At 41.0% G+C, this 18,883-nt stretch overlaps 1 protein-coding gene across 2 annotated transcripts in view; it reads right to left on the reverse strand.

The window, feature by feature from the left end:
* The window catches only part of sgpp2 (sphingosine-1-phosphate phosphatase 2), a 32,706-nt gene that overhangs the window by 4,238 nt on the left and 9,585 nt on the right, over positions 1-18,883 (reverse strand). For both annotated transcript variants that reach the window (XM_067995420.1, XM_067995418.1), the window contains 2 exons: positions 6,673-6,852; positions 460-549 (listed from right to left, as the gene is read on the reverse strand). In XM_067995420.1, the coding sequence (XP_067851521.1) occupies positions 460-549; positions 6,673-6,852 (270 nt within the window). The remainder of the gene's footprint in view (positions 1-459; positions 550-6,672; positions 6,853-18,883) is intronic.

Here is an 18,883-nt window from a genome sequence, read left to right on the forward strand (position 1 = left end):
GCTAACATTTCCCCCATCTAGACTAGGGACAGTGAGGCCAATTGCTGTCCTGTCTGAGATCAGCTAATTCAGCACAAATCGGGAATCAAACCTGCGACCTTCTGGTCTGTATGGCTTAGTGCTATACCAAGCACTGCCTTTTACCTACTAGATTATTGGGGAGCTGAATTAAACTTTCTTCGGATGCAACAGTGACATATGATTCAGAATGCCTTGCAATAAGGAATATAGTAAAAGTGCATTAAGATGTATTGATACAGAACTTTCCCGAGTTAAAAAGGTACTCCTTAAATTATAATTGCTGTACTAGTTAAAAGAAATAATTGACTTGTTTTCAACTCATTTTTAGCAATGATAACCCTTAGACGTACAATAGCATCTTTATGTCTGCTGTGCTTTTATTAGTTATTTTTCATCTAGTGAGAACTAGCTTAATAATAAAGGGAATTTAACTCTTACCAGCACAGTGTGCATTCCTGTGTACAGCCTGCTCAATGAGACCAGAGTAGATAGTACTGTAGAAGCCATTAGTCCCAACGCAAATGAATACTATAAATCAGGTAAATAAAATCATAATTAATGGAAAAGATTAATTATTCAGAACAGGCAAGTTTCACAGAGTGAATTAAATTTTAGGTGTGCTCTTCCTGCTTTCTAGTAATATAGTACATTTATAAACATATGCTAGGACCAATATTTTAAAATAAATTTCCACTGCATTATAAAATTACTGCAAAAACACAAATGTAAGGACAAATTAACACATTTGTAATGCCGTGAGGGCTGGCAAAGGTCAGATAAGCAAATTAGTATATATGCTGTACGCTTTCAACCGTCTCTAAAAGGAATACTTCAGGGAAGACACATGAAAACCGTAATTGTAAGCTTTGTCCTAGTACTCGCAGTTCTTTAAATTAAAAAATAAGTTGATTTGCTTGCTTATGTTCCTCTACATTTGAATCCATAAATGGTTATTCCATATATTGTAATAATTGCAGCCGTTACACTTTTTCCTGCTTTCTTTCTCAAAAAACTTGATGCTTAATAATCACATGGTGTGATGTGAAAATGCTGGATGCTGTATTCCTGCACTCCTGATTCTCAGTGCTCAACCTGAAATAAAATTTCATTACTACCCTTTCAACAGACAGTCATGGAACAAGAGCATAATCATTGCAATTACACTGGACAGATGTATGTTGACTTAAGAAAAACTAAAAGTAACTTTAAAGTATTTTGACTGCTGTCACTAGGGTAAGGGTCATGGGTATAACCATTTTGTGAATGGTGGAATTACGCACTGCTCCGTAGATTAGCAAGAGTCAGGGATACAGCGACACACAGTTCTGAGTTCACTTGGCCCAGCAGGAGGTACATTTCCCCAGAGGCTAAATGGAAACTGAGTCAAGCTGTGTGAGTCACACTTGCACACCTCCTGGTGGCCAGTTCAAGAACTCCATAAGCAACAGCTTGGGAACTTTATCCAGGGAGAACATAAATGGAAAAAATAAACTTACTATATGGAGGAAAAAAAATATTCATACAATGTTTGTGGTCTCACATGGTGCATAGGTCTATTTTTGTACTGAGATCCAGTGTGAGATTACCAATAAATTCCCACACATGACACTACTTCTTTTGACAAACTGTCAAGTTGTTGCTTTTATTTTCATTTCCTTGGCCAGAGAGGCAGTATCCCCTGTTTTGTTTGACCTTGAGTTTGCCTGCAAATATAATTAGCACAGAAAATGAATAACTTGTGGAAAGTATTTAATATGGATTTAACTGTAATTAAACTCATAGCTATGCAAGCTTGCTTGGGACTCTGCTGCCATCAGATGCTGAGCTAGTAAACAAGTATTTGGCACATGCTTGTGGTTAAACAAAATAAGTGATTAAATCAACTGCATATCTGTTTCTTAAGGGCTGATAAAGATATTAAGTGCATATTTATTGGATCAGGCTCAAGTAGATTGACTTGTGCTTTAAAGTGAACAAAGAATAATATTGCATAGTTCATAAATTTTCAGCTTTATTTTATGTGACCCTTTAATGATCTTATGCTGACAGGGACATTACTGTACAATTGTTATTTATTCCTGTACTGTTTATTCAGCAGATACCATTAATAAGAATGATCTAGAGGGGTTTATCGTGCATGTTGAATCCTTTGTAAATATTCATTCAATTAGTGCAATGCGATTAAAAGGAAACATAACTGGAGTGACATTTGTGTAACTTAATGTATTCATGTTCCTCCTAATATTTTGCAGCAAAGCAATATTTTAAATTCTAATGCATTCACAGTGAATAATCATTCTCATATTACCATTCTTTAAGAACAGTTTTCACTGTTTCATTCCAAGCACTATTTTAGGTATGTTATGATCATGACATTTTGACTTATCACCAAGTAAACACTGCTACAAAGCAGTCTTACTGCAGTCTGATGCAGACGTGATAAAAATGAATGACCTTAGGATTTGCAAGTCATTGTTTAAGCCAGGCGCCAATTTTCAGTAATTTCTGTTTGTGGTAACTGTCACTCAAAAGACAAAATGTAATCAATTTTATTTGACCCAGAAATAGTGTTTATGATTGCTGCTTTTCATTTAAAAGCAAAGATTTGGTGCTGAATTTTTAGGATATTATATATAGTACAAATCAGAAATACTTTGCATTTAAATCATGATTTAGATGGCATTGATTTATTCAGCTGACAATGGCTTTGTTAGTTCTTTATTAAGTATGACATTAGTTACAAACTTGTCTATATAAAGATTCATATTTTGCTCAAAGTCTAATTAGATTTAGTTAAGTAAGCAATAGTCTATTTGCATCTAATTCAACCACTTATTACTACGACCATGTAACCACAGTAAATTACTGACATCAGCTGTCCTTTGTTTGCAGGTGGCCTTATTTTCAAAATGGTCATTGTATGTATGTAGTTTTAGCCAGGTTACACGAAGATAGTTGCCGCCTCCTTTCCACCGGCTTCTGGAATCGGCAAACCCGCTGCTCTCTCTCAGGGACCGGCAGAGACAGCGGCCGCAGGAAGATTCAAACCCCAGGGATCGGCAGAGGCAGCGGCCGCAGGAAGATTCAAACCCCTGGGATCGGCAGAGACAGCGGCCGCAGGAGGTTTCAAACCCCGGGGATGGGCCTTTTTTAATTCATTCGTGGGATGTGGGTGTCGCTGGCAAGGCCAGCATTTATTGCCCACCCCTAACTGCCCTGAGGAGGTGGTGGTGAGCCACCTTCTTGAACCGCTGCAGTCCGTGTGGTGAAGATTCTCCCACAGTGCTGTTAGGAAGGGAGTTCCAGGATTTTGACCCAGCGCAATGAAAGATCGGCGATATATTTCAAAATCAGGGTGACATGTGACTTGGAGGGGAACGTGCAGGTGGTGTTGTTCCCATGTGCCTGCTGCCCTTGTCCTTCTAGGTGGTAGAGGTCGCGGGTTTGGGAGGTGCTGTCGAAGAAGCCTTGGCAAGTTGCTGCAGTGCATCTTGTAGATGGAACACACTGCAGCCACAGTGTGCCGGTGGTGGAGGGAGTGAATGTTTAAGGTGGTGGATGGGGTGCCAATCAAGTGGCTGCTTTGTCCTGGATGGTGTTGAGCTTCTTGAGTGTTGTTGGAGCTGCATTCATCCAGGCAAGTGGAGAGTATTCCATCACACTCCTGGCTTATGCCTTGTAGATGGTGGAAAGGCTTTGGGGAGTCAGGAGGCAAGTCGCTCGTTGCAGAATTCCCAGCCTCTGACCTGCTCTTGTAGCCACAGTATTTATATGGCTGGTCCAGTTAAGTTTCTGGTCAATGGTGACCCCCAGGATGTTGATGTTGGGGGATTCTGTGATTGTAGTGCCGTTGTATGTCGAGGGGAGGTGGTTAGACTCTATTTTTGCAGGTGTCTGTCGTATGGGGGTGTCTGTTTATACAGGTTTCACTGTATTTGCTTTTGAAAAAACAAAAAGGGTTTTCTTCAGATAGCTTTTTATTGAAGTAACTGGACTGAACAAAATGGATTTGGAATTATAATTATTTTTTTCTCTTGTTTAACACGAAGGAACCAAAAATTATACACATACTCTGAAGGTTGTTGCAGTGGTGCAAGCCAATCTCGCATGCCTCTGAGTGGCTAGTTTCAGAATAGCATAGGCAGAGATCTAGGATCAGAAAAGCTGGCTGTCCTCTTGGCTGGTGATGTGAGGCATGCAGAAACTTATTTTAATTATGGTTGAGGTTTTCTGCTTTCGGGTTTGCCAACCTGCAACCTTCCATTCCTTAAAGTGAAAGAGTGGAAAATCATGGGCTGGTGAGTGCAGAGTGTGAAACCAGCCCCAATAAGGAACAGTACGGAAGGTTCCATCTCAATATTTATAGGGGAAAAAATAGACAATTTGGAAAAAGCAAATGAAAATTGTTCCTAGATACCAGAAATATATTTAAGTAGGTGGACAGAGGCATGGATACTATTAGAACAGAAGTAGAGAACATGAGTACATATTTAACAGAAAATAGAAGATTTTTCTTCTCCCACAGAGTAGTAGATATGTGAAGAAGGTGTCAGCATGAATAAGTTAGTGCAGTGTCAATTAACTCCCTTGAAAAGAATGCTAGGTAAAAAATTAGTTGGGAACGGATTTCCCGATCACAAAGATAAATGTTGATGAAGGTGTTTTAAAAAAAAAACTCCAACACCTCTCCTCTGTCGTTCAGCTGGGTAGGACTGCCCGCGCCCGGTTCCATTCTTATCTATCCAGTTGTAGCCAGAGATACACCTGCAATGGCTCTCTTCCCGCTCCCGCACCGTTACCTCTGGAGTCCCCCAAGGATCTTACGTTGTCCCCCTCCTATTTCTTATCTACCTGCTGTCCCTCAGAGACATCATTCGATAACACCCAGCTCTACCTCACAACCACCTCTCTCGACCCCTCCCCTGTCTCTGATTTGTCACACTGCTTGTTCGACATCCAGTACTGGATGAGCAGAAATTTCCTCCAACTAAATAGTGGGAAGACCGAAGCCATTGTCTTCGGACCCCGCCACAATCTCTGTTCCCTAGCCACCGACTCCATCCCTCCCCCTGTCTGAGGCTGAACCAGACCAATCAGAACCTTAGCATCCTAACTGACCCCGAGATGAGCTTCCGTCCACATATCTGCTCCATCAGCAAGACCACCTACGTCCACCTCTGTGACATTGCCTGTCTCCACTCCTGCCTCAGCTCATCTGCTGAAACCCTCATTTATGCCTTTGTTACCTCTAGATTTCACTATTCCAATGCCCTCCTGGCTGGCCTCCCATCTTCCACCCTCCATAAACTTGAGCTCATCCAAAACTCTGCTGCCTGTATCCTAACTTGCACCAAGTCCTGTTCACCCATCACTCCTGTGCTCACAGAGCTACATTTGACACCCAGTCTAGCAAAGCCTCAATTTTAAAATTCTCATCGTTGTTTTCAAATCCCTCCATAGCCTCGCCCCTCCCTTTCTCTGTGACCTCTTCCAGCCCTACAATCCTCTGAGATCTCTGCGCTCCTCCAATTCTGGCCTCTTGTGCATCCCCAATTTTAATCGCTCCACCATTGGCGGACGTGACTTCAGCTGCCTAGGCCCTAAGCTCTGGAATTCCCTCCATAAATCTCTCCGCCTAAGAATCTCCTTAAATCCTACTTCTTTGACTAAGCTTTTGATGACATCTCCTTTTGTGGCTCGGTATCAAATTTTGTTTGATAATGCTCCTGTGAAGCACCTTGGGACGTTTTACTCCATTAAAGGTGCTTTATAAATGCAAGTCATCGTTGTTGTATGGTACAGAAGAGTTTCTGAGTTGGTGGGAACATGTAATTGCCATTCCATAGAAAGGTTTATAATCTTAGATAAATATTTTCAAGGTTCAATTGACTATCTTTGCAGAATCTTGCTTCATGAGATTAAATAATTGAGGTAGGGTTCCCTATAAGACAAGTTTTATATGGTCTGTTGATATCTGAACGGAAGCTCATCTCAAGGTCAGTTAGAGTCAGAAAGAATGGCTTAATGGACTGAATGGCCTTCTCTCATAAGTGTTAGCCGTGGCTCAGTGGTAGAACACTCACCTCCGAGTCAGAAGTTTGTGGGTTTGAGTCCCACTCCAGAGACTTGAGCACATAATCTAGGCTGACACTCCAGTGCAGTACTGAGGGAGTGCTGCACTGTCTAAGGTGCCGTCTTTCAGATGAGACGTTAAACCGAAGCCCCATCTACCAATTTTCTTTTTTTTAAAAAGGGAATTACTTTAGATAGTCAAATTTTTTCTTGTCATTATTGAAAATTACTATTTCAGCTGCTATATTCTAATGCTCCTGTTTTAAAACCACCTCAAAAGTTGAGAAGTGGCTCTTTTAAAGAACCCCACCATGTCTAAATAATGATAATTGTCTGTAAGTGCTGTGAATCAGCACCTGCTGAGTTTGGAGAAATTCAGCTTGTAATACTGCAGTCTGTCTCTACATGAACAAGGACTGTTCTTGTGAGTAAACTATTGAAATACATAGGTCTTACAAACCAAGTCAGGAATCCCTTTTAATACCTTCAATTGACTTTAAAGCTATCTGCATGTTACTGTACGTCACTTGTGATCTTATGCTCGTAAGTCTCTGGCAGGAACTGACTTGATGTTCTCACCTTGTACCTGTACATTGTAGTGATTAGGAATGTAAAGGAGATAGCAGTGGCTGCCATAGCATGGGTTGATGGCATTCCATATTCTGCATCAACTCTCGTTTCCAACTTTACAACCGGTGGAGATAATGGACGAGACCACTTAATGATGTCTTTGGAGGCCTGCCCCAAGTACATAACAATCTGTCAAAACAATTACATAAAGGTAAGAGGCAGCTGTTCATGAAGGTACATTGTAGAATTTCATTATTTTCTGTATGTTTCTTCATTGATGCTTCATTATATCACTGGTTAATTTTTAAATTTTTAAAACTATTAATTAAAAAAACATTTGAAAGAAAGAACTTACATTTATAAAGCACCATTCACAACCTCAGGACATTCCAAAACAATTTACAGCCAATGAAGTACTTTTGAAGTGTTGCCACTGTTATAATGGAGGAAATGTGGCAGCCAATTTATGCACAACAAGCTCTCACAAACTGCAATGTGATAATGAGCAGATCATTTGTTTTAGTAGTGTTGGTTGAGGGATAAATATTGGCTAGGACACCAGGGAGAACTCCCCTGCTCTTCAAATAGTGTCATTGGATCTTTGATGTCCACGAGAGAGGGCAGATGGGCCCTCGGTTTCACGTCTCATTCGAAAGACGGCACCTCTCTCAGCGTAGCACTCCCTCAGTGCCGCACCGGAGTGTCGGCCTAGATTTTGTGCTCAAGTCTCTGGAGCGGGACACCAAACTTCTGACTCAGAGATGAGACAGCTACCAACTGATCCATGGCTGACACCTTGATTTCAGTTTACTTTATTACACCTTAATTTCAGTTAGCTTTATTACAATATATATATGTGAGTTACCATGGTACTCACTGGTAAAATGCTGCCCATTATAGTACTGAGCCATAAAGATCAGGAAGATCCCAGATTCGATCTTAGCTGGAATGGGGTAGGGACACTACAATTAGCTTCAGTGGCCCGGGCTAGGCAGGGGAACAAATCCAGTGGAATGCACATATCCATGGATGTCAGCTGGGATGTTCTCCACAGTTGAATAGTCTGTTGAATGTCACTGTCCAGCCTCAAATATGAAGAACTGCCACTTGTGTTCAGTATCAAAAGGCTCAACACACCATAATGTGAATCAGCATCTTAAAGGAGGAGAGGTGACAAAATGGGAAAATGTATTTCTACATGATTTCCATATATAAACAGCTTGTCTATTAACCATGTTACACAAAACAACTGTGTACATAGAATCACTTGACTAAAAATTAATTTAGAAAATTGAATTAAATAAATGTTAAATTTAAACTCAAAATGCAGCAAATGATTTTGGATTATCAAAAATGTCCAGTGTGCAGAGATAACTCTGATGTGGAGATGCTGGTGATGGACTGGGGTGGACAAATGTAAGGAATCTTACAACACCAGATTATAGTCCAACAGTTTTATTTGAAAATCACAAGCTTTCGGAGGCTTCCTCCTTCGTCAAGGAGGAAGCCTCCGAAAGCTTGTGATTTTCGAATAAAACTGTTGGACTATAATCTGGTGTTGTAAGATTCCAGAGATAACTCAGTACAGATGGTTGAAGCAGGTTATCAATTCAAATGCATTTGCCCCTTACTTCATATAAAGTAAGGAAGGATGAGAAATGCAATTGCAGTGATAACTACTTTTCAAATCTGCACTGCATTGCCTCTTTTTTCCCCACTCATCAGTAGATCCGATTTCACCTGAGGGAATGCACACCACAATTGCCCTCTCTACTCGACTAGAGCTGTCGTCTGTTGTTATTTGGCAGCTTTTTCACGTATGCATTTTCAGTTCTGAATTATTTGTGCAAGCTTTATTTACAGACTTTTAAATCCACAATGCCACATAATTATCGCAAAATTCTTTATTTCTAATATAAGCTAAATAAGCTAAAAAGACAATCTGCTTTTAAAAAAAAATTACTTCCCAGTGGCATTTGTTCTAAAGGTATTTAAGATTTTACAGCAGATAATTTTAGGAAGGTGCAGTTTGTGGACTCGGGCTGCTGACCTCTGTTCTTCACACCTGAGTTCCCACTACTCAAAAAGTCAGAACTCGGAGTAGGGCTTAGGTCAGCAGCACAAGTGTAATCCTCAAATTGACCTCCTCTGAGAATATGTCAAGGCCTTTACAACTGACTGCACTACAGTGAAAACATTTTATCTGGTGGACCTCAAAATTAGCTACATTTATATCAGGAAAGATTCTTTAGCATCAATTTTAAATATTATGTACAAAAAACATGTAAAGAGTCACCTCAAGTCGAATCATTTCCTGACACTTTGTTAAACACAACCCTTTTATAAATATTTCAGCTCCCAGACTTTCAACACTTCCTCAGTATGAGATATTACGGCATTTACAAAAGTAGAAAAAAAGGTAGGTCACCACTCAACCAAATAAAAAATATCAACATAAGAAGGAAAATAATACCAATCAGTGCTTTTGATTCTAGTTATGAAATGCATCTTTTTTGTGACCTCGATGTTTTGGCGTAAGATGTTAGATTTTTTTTAATCTACCAAAAGTATTAAAATTCTGCAAAACAAAATCAGGGACAACACTTACTAATTTTGATGGAAACCTGCAGTTTTTCTCCGTTTTGCTGTTCCAATTATTAACTTTTTGAGAATTTGTGATACATCACAATGGGAGTGAAGACAAAATAATAATAATGAATATTCCAAAGAGTGATATTGAAAAGAGAATGAACAATGTTTGGCTGTCAGTTTGTAATATTTGAATTGGCTGGGGAAAAAACCCTGCTATGCTTGAAATAATAGAGAAATACTGTGACGTTATTCAAAGGGTTAAGCCCACTATGCTTGTGTGACTTTGAGAGTGCAGTGTCTATAGCATAGGAGTTGGCTAGCAAAACCAGCTGGAACCAGAAAGTATGCAGCCAAGGGAGTATTGACTTTTGCCTTCTAACTAAATGTCATGTGACTGGCCTTGGCAACAGCACTGCTGTTTTCATTAGAAAATTAAAAATAGAGAGAGTAAATAGCACCCAGTCTTCTGTAAATTGGCAGGCTGTGGTTATTGATTTTGTTGACTTCTTATCAGAAAAGAAAAGAAAAAAAATGCACTTAGGTAAATTTTGTGCTGTGATCTTTTACAGTTTCCACAAACAGAAAATCATCTGCAACATTGAACCCTATAGCCCAGTGTCTTTAATTGAAATGTTTCATTTTGGACATTAAATTCTAGCTGTAATTTGTATTCAAAATTTGCTTCTACTTCTTGTTTGCTTTAAAATAATTGTGTTAAATGTTTATCAAATCCATATCACTATTGATTGTGCAAAAAGAAAAGGCAATGCAGACTTGAATATAGGATCATGTTTTCCTGATCGCATTTTGTTCAATGCATAAACATAGTTCTGCGTCAATAAAGATGTTCAGCTTTGCACGAAAGAAGAATCCCAGTGGCTGCGATAGTGTCTGAATTCACAATGAGGAGGTGCACATTCTAATTCCAGCCTCAGAAAAGCCAACTCCTTGGAAAGCTGACTTCATTCTCTGCCCTGCACAATGCCAGGGAACCGAGCATAAGGTTCTGACTCACCCTCCATATTAGACTAATATGACTGGACAGACTTACTACCTCAAGGATAAATGCCTCGAGTAAGACAACAAGGGATCATGCAGATACAACGTTATTACAGAATTTACAGCACATAGAGGTCATTCAGCCCATTGTGCCTGTGCCAGTGCTAGCTCTTTAACTGGAGCTACTCTAATCTAATTTCCCTGCCTGTTCCTATTATGATTTTAGATTGTTCACTTTCAAATACTTTTTGTATATTCATTCATGGGATGTGGGCGTCGCTGGCAAAGCCAGCATTTATTGCCCATCCCTAATTGCCCTTGAGAAGGTGGTGGTGAGCCGCCTTCTTGAACCGCTGCAGTCTGTGTGGTGAAGGTTCTCCCACAGTGCTGTTAGGTACGGAGTTCCAGGATTTTGACCCAGCAACGATGAAGGAACAGCGATATATTTCCAAGTTAGGATGGTGTGTTATTTGGAGGGGAACGTGCAGGTGGTGTTGTTTCCATGTGCCTGCCTTCCTTGTCCTTCTAGGTGGTAGAGGTTGCGGGTTTGGGAGGTGCTGTCGAAGAAGCCTTGACGAGTTGCTGCAGTGCATCTTCTAGATGATACACACTGCAGCCACAGTGCACAGTGGTGGAGGCAGTGAATGTTTAAGGTGGTGGGATGGGGTGCCAATCAAGCCGGCTGCTTTGTCCTGGATGGTGTTGAGCTTCTTGAGTGTTGTTGGAGCTGCACTCATCCAAGCAAGTGGACAGTAATTCCATTATACTCCTGACTTGTGCCTTTGTAGATGGTGGAAAGGCTCTGGGGAGTCACTCGCCGCAGAATACCCAGCCTCTGACCTGCTCTTGTAGCCACCAGTATTTATGTGGCTGGTCCAGTTAAGTTTCCGGTCAATGGTGACCCCCAGGATGTTGATGGTGGGGGATTTGGCGATGGTAATGCCGTTGTATGTCAAGGGGAGGTGGTTGGACACTCTTTTGTTGGAGATGGCTATTGCCTGGCACTTGTCTGGCGCGAATGTTACTTGCCACTTATCAGCCCAAGCCTGGATGTTGTCCAGATCTTGCTGCATGCAGTCATGGACTGCTTCATTATCTGAGGGGTTGCGAATGGAACTGAGCACTGTGCAATCATCAGCGAACATCCCCACTTCTATGATGAAGGGAAGGTCATTGACGAAGCAGGTGAAGATGGTTGAGCCTAGGACGCTGCCCTGAGGAACTCCTGCAGCGATATCCTGGGGCTGAGATGATTTGGCCTCCAACAACCACTACCATTTTCCTTTGTGCTAGGTATGACTCCAGCCACTGGAAAGTTTTCTCCCTCATTCCCATTGACTTCAATTTTACTAGGGCTCCTTGATGCCACACTCGGTCAAATGCTGCTTTGATGTCATGGGCAGTGACCCTCACCTCACCTCTGGAATTCAGCTTTTTTGTCCATGTTTGGACCAAGGCTGTAACGAAGTCTGGAGCCGAGTGGTCCTGGCTGAACCCAAACTGAGCATCGGTGAGCGGGTTATTCATTGGTGAGTAAGTGCCGCTTGATAGCACTGTTGATACCTTCCATCACTTTGCTGATGATTGAGAGGAGACTGATCGGGCGCTAATTGGCTGGATTGGATTTGTCTCGTTTTTTGTGGACAGGACATACCTGGGCAAGTTTCCACTTTGTTGGGTAGATGCCAGTGTTGGAGCTGTACTGGAACAGCTTGGCTAGAGGCGCAGCTAGTTCTGGAGCACAAGTCTTCAGCACTACAGCTGGGATGTTGTTGGGGCCCATAGCCTTTGCTGTGTCAAGTGCACTCAGCCGTTTCTTGATATCACATGGTGTGAATCGAACTAGCTGAAGACTGGCTTCTGTGATGGTGGGGATATCGGGAGGATGCCGAGATAGATTATCCACTTGGTACTTCTGGCTGAAGATGGTTGCAAACGCTTCAGCCTTGTCTTTTGAACTCACGTGCTGGACTCTGCCATCATTAAGGATGGGGATGTTCATGGAGCCTCCTCCTCCCGTTAGTTGTTTAATTGTCCACCACCATTCACGACTGGATGTGGCAGAACTGCAGAGCTTTGATCTGATCTGTTGGGTGTGGGATCACTTAGCTCTGTCTCTAGCATGCTGCTTCCGCTGTTTAGCATGCATGTAAGTCCTATGTTGTAGCTTCACCAGGTTGGCACCTCATTATTAGGTACATCTGGTGCTGCTCCTATTTTCTCTTTTGAATTTTGCCATAGTCTCTATATAGTTTGAACAGGTGATCTTCTAGCAAAAAGCCGGACTTCCAACTCACCTCACCACATTCTTAGTGACCATAAAAATACATCATAAGCATAATCCTATGCCTCCCACCCCGCTGACTTCCAGTGATCCGATGGACTCAGAAATAGATGTACGGTCATTAGATATAAAGGGAGGAAGGATAACAGGGTACCTACTTCAGGCATCTGCTCTATAGCCAGTCACTAGGAGGTGGGTCGGTTGAATCTGCCTCAAATTTTACTCCCTTCCTGTGGAGAAATAGGTGACCTTCACTTAATGTCCATTCACAAAATACTTGGCTAAGATCATGAATTCGTGTGTGGGAAATGATCAGAAACAGCATTATCTTTATTCCCTAATTCCATTAAACAATGCAGAATCTGGTGTCTCTTTAATGGAGGTTTGAGCTGGAAGCCATGTTCGTATTGGCCACTCACATCTCTGTTGTGTGTGTGGGGGGGCAGAGCACCATGCATGTAAACTCTCCCACCTCTGCTACTACAATATCTAATGATTTAAAACAGCTAACAAAGTGGTTCAGTTAAACGTTGAAGTTTCATTTTAAAATGCACTGAGGCATTTTACAAGCAGAGTTTCCAGATGTGAAATACCACACCACTGTGCCACAAAGATTGCAGTATAACTGGGTGTAAATCCCAGTCGCATTTTTGGATTTTGCGCTAGATATTTGATCAGGTTCAGCTTCACCAGCCACTCCTGTGAGTGGACCTCACATTCCCTACAATCTAGAGTGCGCCTTAACTCGCCCAATATCTAGGTAAACAATAGTGAGACCCAGGAATTGTAACCGAGAACCCTTGCTACTGAAATGTATCATGTACCAGCATGCAATTCTCCTCTCTTTGAAAAGTGGACTGAATATACACTGTTACCAGACAGACTCAGGCTTTGAACCAGCAAATGGTTTACTTTAAATAAAACAGGTGAATGAACAGTATATGGTATAAAACAGTAAACTGTACATTCCACTACCCTCCTCAATGCATAAAATAACAAAGATGTCACTTGCTTTCTCTCTAACCACAGACTTTAAATAGAAGTTTATGTGCTGCAGCTTCAATCTCATCTAACCGGGCCGACACAAACTTAACAACACTGGCTGCAAAGCTGACACTGGCTGTAGACTGTCTTCTCAGAGGTGTACCACAAAAATATGATTCCCACTCCTTTGAATTATACTGATACAAAAGGCTGCTTCTCACATACAATCAACAGCCAGTCACAGAAGATTGCATTTCTCTTATTCTCTTATTAATATTGAATGGATAACCAATCTTACAAGGTAATCTGTGATTGATTGTGATATCCCTGGCCATTCAAACAATTCACTCCTCAGGCATCCCACTGTACTTGCCAAAGCTACTCACTCCTTGTTCAATCCACTGCAGCCAACCTGTCTGGTCTCTGAGTTGATGCTTTTCCTTTGAGAAATACCATGTGTGACCTTGAATTTTAACTCCTTACATGCTCTTTCTGGTAATAGAAAATAAGGCTTAAAATTCAACACAAACAAAAATCCATTTTTGTCACAATTCCTCCATTATAACTAGCTTGGGTTCTAGTTTCTTCCACACCATTTTTCAAAAAGTTTGATAAATTAGCTTTTAAGATCGATTTGAATTATGCCCCAATAGCAGGTAGAGACTCCTGGCTCTTTCTTTAGCTTCAGAGTAGCTTTTACAAGGATTCATAGTTGATTTTATGCTACCACTGACATTGTACCGCCCTTTCTTCAACAGATTTTTACTGCCTAATTTGTAACAACATAATTATATTTATATATAGTTTAGAATTTTTCCAAATGTACCTCATGAATTTTTACATATTCAGGGAAATAATGAATTTGTTTAGGGAAAACTGTGCAGTATGTAGGAAAAGTGATTTGTAAGCACTAAAACAGGGATGATGAGCCAGCTAGCTCAGCAGCTTCTCACAGTCAGGGAAGTCAGCCAGTTACAATAGGTCGTACATGGAGTTCTAGGATGTTCACTTCCTACGTCTGAATCAGTTTTATTAATTACTCAGTCGTTTGGCCTGAGGGGGATTGGTTGACCTCTGTTGGGTTTTATGGCATGTGGTATAGAATATAAAAGTTCAGATGTAATAGTGAATCTATATAAAACCTTAGTAAGACCACAGTTGGAGCACTGTGTGCAGTTTTGGGCTCCACATTATATGAAGGATATTGAGGCAATAGAGAGGGTACAGCGCTGATTCAGTAGGAAGATGCCTGGTCTGAGGAAATACAAATACAAGAAAAGACTTGAAAAATTGGGGCTTTTTTCATAGATTAGAGGCAACTATGGGATGATTTGATAGAGGTGTTTAAAATAATGAAGGGATAGGACAAAGTAGTTAGAAACAGACTGTTTGCAATGATTGAGGGGTCTAAAATGAGGGGACAGAGAAATGATTAAACGTAAGAGATTTTGGATAGAGAGCAGGAGAAGTTTGTTTTTACACAGTGTTGTGAGGCACTACCAAATTAGTGATTGAAGCAGTAACCATGTCAACATTTAAAAACAGGTTAGATAGACGGTTGAAGGGAAGGTGATTAAAGGGATATAAGAACAGGACAAGCACATGGGATTTGGACTACTTGTGTAACACGGACTGGTTGGGCTGTACGGACTGTTTCTGTGTTGTAATTTCTATGTATTTGCACATGATTCTATGTAGTAGTCTTTGAGACTGCTCCACTGTTTTGTGAGTTGAGTTAAGAATTTGAATACCAAATTTATTTCAATTTCTCATTTTTTTAAATTGGTGTTGGATGTTAACAAAATATAGGGGTAAGTTTCAACTTTGGTCGGGGCATCAAACAGGCAGTATTGGATCGGTCGCCCCATTATACATGTCGCCTGATTTTCAATGGAAAGGAAAATTGGGCGGGTTGTCCAATGGGCAGCCCATTTAATACTGCTGCTAGTTTTAGAACCTACTGAAGTTGAAAGCTACCCCTATATAGTTTTACAACAGGAAAAGTGGAGTTTAAAAATTGCAGAAGAATTGTTATTAAGGAAGAACATTTTATTTTTTTGTAAATTCGGCTGCTTATAAAGAAGGGGAGGATTGTCAGTTTAAGAGAATGGGACATTCTGCCAGTTTTGTCACCTAATGTCAGCATTGTACCATTCTTGGGAATGCTTAAATCAGCTGCAAAGTATAGCTCCTTCTGCTCTGCCCTGGTAATGTGCATTGACTCTAATCTCAGATTAGCACTAGTGCTACACCAGTGTGACTTTATTATTTCCTGCACAATCATCCTAAATAAGACTGTCAATTTGTCATATTCCAGATCATGGCCCACAATAAATTGGAATGAGTTTGAGTAATGGCCAGCCTAACTTCTTGAAAGACACTTACAGCCAGGAGAGATTTTCTTCATCTTGGTATTGCTGAATTTGAGCCATGACCTAAAGGTGAAAGAATAAACTACTAACTCATTCAGTATCTATTAACAAGATTTTTTAAGCAGCATTCAGTTACTCACTAAATGTTGTTTAAAAGATATGATGACTTTATGGACATCATAAGCCTGTGTCAGATAAACTCTTAATTAATACTTTTAGGAAGTAGTGTCCTGCATTGAATGTTCTGAACAAATAGTCTCTATAATAAGCCATATTGAAGTATTCACATGTATTTATTACAGTAAAATGTTAAAGTATTGTTTATTATGGATAATTCCAGTAGTGTATTTGCCAAGAAATTGTATGCTTGTGTCAGGGCTTCTGTGCAATGGGCGTGAATGGGAATAACGCAATGGATTTCTGTGTTTGGATCTGGTATTAGTTTATAGCAGGTCCAGCTGTATATTTAACTGCACAAATTTTGCAAGACAGTACACCAAGATAATAAAGCCAGTGAAGTACTGATGAAACCATCACCAATACTACGGTGTATATCCAGCATCCACTATGATTTTACCTGGTTCTGAGAACAGATGTGAAAAGCAAACAATGTAAATGTTCACACGTGTGATACTGTGTCTGAACTTAAAACTGACTCTTTATGGCAACTTCATGTGCTGGGCATATTTAAAGTGCCTAAGGAGAAGGCACACTCTGGTTTAACAGACACTAAAAACAGAAAGAGCACTAGAATTCACTTTGTGAGTTTATGAGACAATCATGCAAAGTACAGTCAAATATGGAAAAAATATAGTTGAGAGTAAATTTTTCCAATTTTTGTTTATTACATAGTACAATTAGGCAATCATGGGTACATGTATCCATTGTGGAATAAGGGCAAACTGATGGATCCAAGATCAAGTTCCTTAGAGTATCAGCCTGCCTGCAGTTCTATTGCACAACACACTGAAGCTCATTAATAATATTTTACCTCAATATGAGAGAAGAAAACTGATCTTTTGGTTGTAGAAGTATTATTACTGGTTTCAGTAAAATTAAGAGACACCGCTGTCTTCTATAAGGTCTTTTTTAAAACTCAGCTGCATTATTACTAAAAGCATGTTTAGTCCCTGCTGAAGTTATCATTTTACTTGTGAAGATCAAGGGCTAATGTCAGCACATCCACATGCATGGAAACTGTCTCTAGATGACAACAATGCTTCCTAATCATAGATCTTTTGAAGCCGGGGTCTCTGAAATCTTTGCCCCTACGCTCCTCAGCTGAATGCAGTTATTTCTCTCCAGCCTCTGTGGAGGAATGGCACTCTCCCTCTCTTCCACTCCTAGATACTCATACTCACCAGTGCTCAGTGCCTCACTTGATGAAAACCCTTCTGACTCATTACCTACTTCCTTGCAACGGGGGTGTCTCCACGCTGATGCTTACACAAGTCAGATCCCCTAAGATCTCTGTCTGTTCTTCCTCCTCTCTTCCTCTCCCATGACTTTTCCCTCGTCCCCAACATCTTCACCATTTTCTTCCTTTTTCCTTATCCTCTCCTTATCTCCTTCTCCCTCTCCTACCCTGCTCACTCTGCAATCCCCCATCGCCTCTCCTAACCCCCTCATCACCTCTATCCCTTCCTTCCCCTCTTCCTCAAAGTACCTGCGTCACTGGTTTCAACAATGCAGTTATTTACTTCAACCTGCAACCTGCTCTGACATCCTCCAATGACCTTTGATCACCCCTCTCCACAGACTTCTAACTCTCCGCCTTGGGCCTGCCACTATAGTCTACTCTCCCCCTCCCCGTCCCCCACCTTCTGGCTTTGTTCCATTTTCCTCTTTCCCCCTCTCACCAGCCTCTCCTCTGCCCCAACTCACTCAACCTTTCCCCTCCTGCTCCACCCTTCTCCCTATACCATCTCCCTTTTCCATTTTATCACCCCCTATCTTTGCAGTCCTACCTCAGCCCTGATCCAATTATTTTTCACCTTCTAATCTTCCTTGTCTTGAAGACTGCACTTCGTCTTGACATCCCATGTTCAATGTCACAGGAGATTGACTGGTAATATATTAAAAATTTACATCTACACGCGCTTCTTGTCTACAAAATGTTACTCTCTGTTTTTAACGGACTTTGCCTACGTAAACTTGTTGCACTGTTATTGCATCCTCCCACCAGCGGTGACTCCAAAGCACTCTCAGCTCTCCAGCCTATACTGCAGAGAAACTCCTCTGATCCAATCATCTCTACTTTGCTGCTTTCCAAACTTGCTGTACGTTTTGCTATTTAACTATAAATAATATCAAATCAAAGTATTTTATAATAAGGACAGAATGTATGACTTTAAAATGAAGACTGAATTATGTTACATAAGGGTACGGTAGCATAGTGGTTATGTTACTGGACTAGTAATCCAGAGGCCTGGACTAAAAATCCAGAGTCATGAGTTCAAATCCCGCCACAGCTGGCGAATTTAAATTCAATTAATTAAATAAAAATCTGGAATTAAAATACTAGTATCAGTAATGGTAGCCATGAAACTACCGAATTGTCGTAAAAACCCATCTGGTTCACTAATGTCCTTTAGGGAAGGAAATCTGCTGTCTGGTCTGGCTGATATGTGACTCCAGACCCACAGCAACGTGGTTGATTCTTAATTGCCCTCTGAAATGGCCTAGCAAGCCACTCAGTTGTAAAATCTCGCTACGAAAAGTCATAATAAGAATAAAAACACGACGACGGCAAACCAAGCCCAGTCGACCCTGCAAAGTCCTCCTCACTAACATCTGGGGACTTGTGCCAAAATTGGGAGAGCTGTCCCACAGTCAAGCAACAGCCTGACATAGCCATACTCACAGAATCATACCTTTCAGCCAATGTCCCAGACTCTTCCATCACCATCCCTGGGTATGTCCTGTCCCACCGGTAGGACAGACCCACCAGAGGTGGCGGTACAGTGATATACAGTCACGAGGGAGTGGC

This window comes from Heptranchias perlo, chromosome 13 (assembly GCF_035084215.1).
Source record: "Heptranchias perlo isolate sHepPer1 chromosome 13, sHepPer1.hap1, whole genome shotgun sequence".
NCBI lineage: Eukaryota > Metazoa > Chordata > Chondrichthyes > Hexanchiformes > Hexanchidae > Heptranchias > Heptranchias perlo.